Source organism: Notothenia coriiceps, unplaced genomic scaffold (genome assembly GCF_000735185.1).
Source record: "Notothenia coriiceps isolate Sejong01 unplaced genomic scaffold, NC01 NC01_scaffold00020669, whole genome shotgun sequence".
NCBI classification, from domain to species: Eukaryota; Metazoa; Chordata; class Actinopteri; order Perciformes; family Nototheniidae; genus Notothenia; species Notothenia coriiceps.
This window is the reverse complement of record NW_011353370.1, coordinates 142-5,398: the sequence shown is the minus strand read 5'-3', so window position 1 is coordinate 5,398 and position 5,257 is coordinate 142. Positions and strand designations below refer to the sequence as shown.

The 5,257-nt window shown below is 44.6% G+C and overlaps 1 protein-coding gene across 1 annotated transcript; it reads right to left on the bottom strand.

The window, feature by feature from the left end:
* Nucleotides 1-661: 661 nt before the first annotated feature.
* LOC104952869 (histone-lysine N-methyltransferase, H3 lysine-79 specific-like) lies at nucleotides 662-4,499 on the bottom strand. Its single transcript, XM_010779779.1, has 9 exons — nucleotides 4,247-4,499; nucleotides 4,041-4,154; nucleotides 3,695-3,786; nucleotides 3,123-3,224; nucleotides 2,263-2,400; nucleotides 1,890-2,015; nucleotides 1,172-1,599; nucleotides 995-1,085; nucleotides 662-874 (listed from the first exon to the last, which is right to left on the bottom strand). Exons 3-9 carry the CDS (start codon nucleotides 3,755-3,757, stop codon nucleotides 701-703), a joined length of 1,122 nt encoding a protein of 373 aa, XP_010778081.1. The 5' UTR covers nucleotides 3,758-3,786; nucleotides 4,041-4,154; nucleotides 4,247-4,499; the 3' UTR covers nucleotides 662-700.
* Between the last annotated feature and the right edge of the window lie 758 nt (nucleotides 4,500-5,257).

The window sequence follows — 5,257 nt, the reverse complement described above, 5'->3', positions numbered from 1 at the left end:
TTTCTCTTTTTGTAGTGTATTGGTCTTTTGTAGAGGTTTTTCAATGCCAGCTAAAATCTTGCCTAGGGCAGCACATTGGTCAAAAACGGCCCTGGTGTCATCCCCACAGCACCCCCCATTTGAAACATGTTCCCACGGCTATGGTCCTCAAGGATTTTCTAAGATATTGTGTTCACGAGAATGGACGTATGTACAGACATATGAATGCAGAGGCATAAAGGTCACACAAAATCTTACATTTAAAAACTAAAATCTTTGTATATTAAGGTGAATTAACTACAATTATATCCGCCATATCTCTAACCTGCGCATCCTACTGAGCTCACCAATTCTTCACAAGTGAACCTTGGAGCAGCAAAGCACTAACGGCCCCTACGCACGGCGGCGTGCGTTGTCGCTTGCCGGCGGGCATGTCTGAAGCTAGACCAACAACCAATCACATGAATCTCCCGCCCCGGACACACAAGCAGCAGTTTGATTGGCTAGAGCTTGTACTGGCATATGATTCGATTGGCTGACGCTTCCGTCGAAGCTTCAAAAGTAGAACATTGCTCTACTTTTGCAGCGAGCAACGCTTTGCTCCCACAATGCAGTTTGGCAAAGCGTGACGTCACCCCATTCAAAGTGAATGGGCAGAAGCGTCAACGCACGCCGCCGTGTGTAGGGGCCGTAATATAAAAAGGCACAATAGCAGTACCTATTATACTTCAACACTGGATGTACTCACCAGTCTTTCAACTCGACTGGGCAGCACCACGCTGGCCAGAGGAATGCTGACCGGTAGTTTACTCGGGTGGACCGTGCTCAGAGGAATACTGATTGGAAGGCTTTTAATGCCGCTGTCACCCTGAACAGATGGGCTCCTCTCTTTGCTCTACGTGAGAATATAAGAGTAGATAATGGTTAACATTTAGAAGTTGCAAGAAAGGTTAAAAAAAAAAGAAAACGGGTCAACAGTGCAGGTGTACATATTGCAAATAAAATAAAATGTTACCCTCTCGAAGCCTTTATTCTGGGCATCACAAGCATTGGGAGAAGGACAGTTCAGTTTGGCTCCCAGCGGCGAGTAAACACCTCCCAATTCCCTAAATGAAACGGGACAAACAAGTTAGCTTTTTGCTACCCTGGGGAGCAACGTAGAGACATTTGGGTGCTTTTAGTGCTAACCAACCTGTGCATGTTCAGTCCTGGACCTCTCAAGTGAGCGTTGGGGTCCTGGTTAAGGTGCCTCCGCAAGGCAATCTTGGCGGGGGAGAAGCGTGTGTAATCAGGAAGAGCGTAGGAGGAACTCAGCTGCCTCTGCCGGGCATCAGAGATGGCGGGTGCCATCTCATGGTACGGAGAGATGGGCAGATAGCGAGACAGAAGTTCCCCCTTGGTGTTGGTCCGGTCAAAACAGGGCAAGCTGGTGCCGTTGATCTCCATGCTGATGCCGTTAAAAGCCGGGATCGAGCACAGGCCGTGCTTAGAGGGGTCCATGTCCATGGAAGAGCGGGAATCCATGTTCTTTCTGTATGGGGAGCCGTGACAGGGGCTGTAGGATTTGAGCTGAAGCAACTCCTGCTGCCTTTGAGTTTTCTCCAGCTCCACTATGCTGATCTACAAACAGACACAAGGGGGAGCCGTTACACTAAAGAAACAGCACTGTGTTACACTCCTGATATGTCAAGAAATGTTTATGACAGAAAATCCTCAGCTCTTCCTGAAAGCTATCATTTATACAGTTTAGGTGACAAGCATAATTCCTCTTGAATATCTATCTGAAGAGCGAGTTTGATGGGCAAAAGGGGGGCGGAAGGATAGAAGAGAGAACAGAGCAACTGTGGGGGAGTATTTCAGAGGTGGAAGCATTTCGTGATGAATCCAAAAAGTTGAGGAGGACTGTGTACCTGCAGCTCCAAGCAGTGTCTCTGCTTTTCAGAGATTTGTCTGCGTAGCACCTGCTTCTCCTTCAACAAATTCTCCAGACACAAAGAGCCCCAGTCCAGCTTCAGCTCCTCACATCGAGACTTCAGCTGGAAAACAACAAACATACACGCTTGATGTTATTGAATCGTGAGAGAGAGCGGGAAGGAAAGTCAAACCTAGATTCATATGGGCCTGAAGGGCATGGCTGTGGAGTGAAAACTACAGCTGAGCTGGGACTGCATCCACCATTACACAAAGGCAGAGCAGCAGGAATGGTGACAGGTGGGAGCCTCGGGGGATGATGTAGTAGTGAGGGTGGAGGTTACAACAACATAGTAAGCCCTGAGCGCTCACCAGAAGCAGGCTATGGTCTCTCAGTAAGGCCATGTCTCTCTCCAGCTGCTTAGTCTGCTCTTTCAGCTGACGGTTGTGGGCTGAGATCTCCTTCTGGGCTTGCAGCAGGTCCTCCACAGTCAGGGCTTTCACCCCCAGCTGATCGCCACATACACACATCATATATAAGCCACAAACACAATGCCTAAACAACAACTTAGCAGTACAAATCTTTAAAGCGTTATGCAGCCGTTGTTTGGTTTAGTGTAAAAAAGCAAAGCAAATGTGGCAATGGTTCTTCTTTACTACGGTTTTATGGAATAAAGTGATTAAGCAAAGGGGGCTTTTGACACCACTGACCGTTCTAAGTCAATAATAAGAAAGGCCTCATTGTGCATTTGTGTTTTTCCTGTGTTCATTGTTAAAGCACTTCCAAACTGTTTCTGATCACTGTAACCTCACATCACTGTTGGGTGTAGTAAGAGCTTTCAACACAGCACTCGATACGACGCACTTTAACAGACTTAAAGTTTTAACCAGACGAGCTTATTGTTAAGTTTATTCTCATTACAACACAACGCTGCAGGTAAACACCCAAAATAAGATCTGCCTCGCTTTCATTAAAAATTAGCTTAAACCATGTTCACCTGGAAAGGGATATAAGTTGTTCAGGCTGTCCCTCAAACAGCTGTAATTAAGGGCTAATCTCAGTACATGATACCGTTTTTGGGTTTTATTTGTATCCTTCATTTGATGAATGACCTTAAAGTAAAATAACTTTATAAGCATGGATGCATACAACTGCTATTTAATACAAGAAGTTAGTGGTAATATTACCGATTGTATCTGTATATGAAGTCAAATTGAGAAACGGCTCCTACCTCGTCTAGTTTGGTCTGAAAGAGACCTTTGATCTTGTCCTTGTGAGTCTGACAAACAGAGTGGAGCTGCTCCGCCTGCCCTGACAGGTCCCTGTGCTTTTGCTAGAGACAGAAAAATAGAAGATTACATGTAAGAGGTTGGGTAAAAAAGTAAAAAAAACAAGGTTTAATTTGTGTTATTTGGGTTAATGCTAGGGCTGCTCGATTATGGCAAAAATCATAATCTCGATTATTTGGGTCAATAATTGATATCACGATTATTAAAAACGATTATTTACTTTGAAAACATCAATTTATTGAAAAAGAAAAGTGTAGTATGCTTTTAACAATAAAAAATAATAATATTCTTTTTAATTATAAATAATAATAAAAAAAAATAAAAAAATAATCGTTTTATTTTGATTATGTTTTCATAATCGTTGCAAGCCAAAATCGTAATTGCAATTAAAATACGATTAATTGAGCAGCCCTAGTGAATGCAACTTAATATATGTAGTCATGATATGGCCGTTAAATGCCAAAGTGAAACTGCAGCAGAAGCCAATAGTGTCTGCAGAGGGAGAGTTGATCACCTTCTCCTCTTCTAAAAGCTCCTGCAGGTTGGAGCGGTACTGAGGAGTCTTCATGTGGGTCATAAACTGGAGGTATTGTACTTTGATGTTATCTGTAAGAAGATGTAGATCAGGGACACAGAGAGAGGAAGAGAACAGAAACACAGGGATTGTATATTTAGGTATTTGTTGGAAAAAAGGAGTTCAATATAATAATTTTACAACTGTTCATATCAAAGCCTAAATGTGAGACTAAAAGCAATAGTTAACATTATTATCTTACATACAGATTGGTACAGAGTCTGGTATAATATTTACGACATATTTTGACAGATAAAATAATGGAAGTGAGTCTTCCTCAGCTCACCTAGCAGGTGCTGCAGCCCGGGAGGAGTGGGGCTCAGGATCAGCTGAGAGGAGGGATAGTGCTGGACCTTGGGAGGTAGCTGGTAGAACGGACTCTGAGGGGGCCGGTAAGCATCTGTGCACACAAGGAGAATAATAATTGTTAAAACTGAGATCTCTTAAGCTTTCTGTACTTTGAGGCACATTGTGTGTGTGTGTGTGTCTGACCCTGAGGGGGGGCTGCAGAGAGGGTCTTGGCGTGCAGCAGATCCAGCGCACTCTGGTTCTTTTTGTTTTTCTTCTCCACAGCCGGGACGGCCTTCTTGGGTCGACCACGTTTCTTGTTGTTCAACTTGCGAACTTTGGGCAGGAGTCGGGCTCTTCGGGGTTTGGCAGGGGGCTTGACCACGGTCACCAAGCGAGGACGCTCGTCCTCACCGCAGGAGTCCTGCTGCGATACGCATGACAAACACACCGTACATATTCATACAAGGAGAAAGAGAGCTGGCCCTGCTGTGTGACCCTATTGACTTCATCGAGAAAAAAGTCAAGGACAAAAAAGCGGTGATACATGGTAGGAACATTTCAGCTGTGAATCGAATTATGAACTCTCGGAAATTCAATGAATGAATGTTTTTTTTTTTTTTTTAGAGTTTGCTGAAGTCATCAATTACTATGACCATGTACAAGTTGGATGTTTTTTTACTGTACCGTTGGACCAAAATGTATGACAACACATTGACCATGTTCCTATCTAAGCAAATCTTGACAGTAGGATCCCGCCTTGGTGTAGTACCGTAATTTTCGGACTATAAGCCGCGCCTTTTTTCCCATTTTTCGACCCTGCGGCTTATATAACGGTGCGGCTAATCTATGGATTTTTACAGCTAACGGCCACTAGGGGACCTCCTAAATCTATGGATTTTACAGGTTACAGTCCACCACCTTTAACTCTATGGGCTCTATGGCCGGTCCGCGCCCCCCACCTTTAAGCGGCGGGCTCCAGCAGGAAAAGCTGGAGGCCGGAAAAGAGTGAGACAGGTAGCGCGCACAAGTAAAAGTGGAACCGAGAGTGGTACGAGAGACAGAACGAGAGCAAGACAGACAGACATTACGAGAGCGAGACAGTTTGTCCCCGTACCACTGGTTGAAAACCACTGCTGTAGATCACTGCCGGTACGTGCGCTGGGAGCGCACCGTTTAAGTTTGAAAGTTGAAAAGTTTGTGTGTCTGAAACGC

Coding starts and splice junctions, on each gene's coding strand:
- LOC104952869 (XM_010779779.1), bottom strand. CDS start 3,757: ATGACCCACATGAAGACTCCTCAGTACCGCTCCAACCTGCAGGAGCTT. Junction 1,600..1,889: donor GACACTGCTTGGAGCTGCAG/GTACACAGTCCT, acceptor GTCTGTTTGTAG/ATCAGCATAGTGGAGCTGGA. Junction 1,086..1,171: donor CCAGGACTGAACATGCACAG/GTTGGTTAGCAC, acceptor CGTTTCATTTAG/GGAATTGGGAGGTGTTTACT.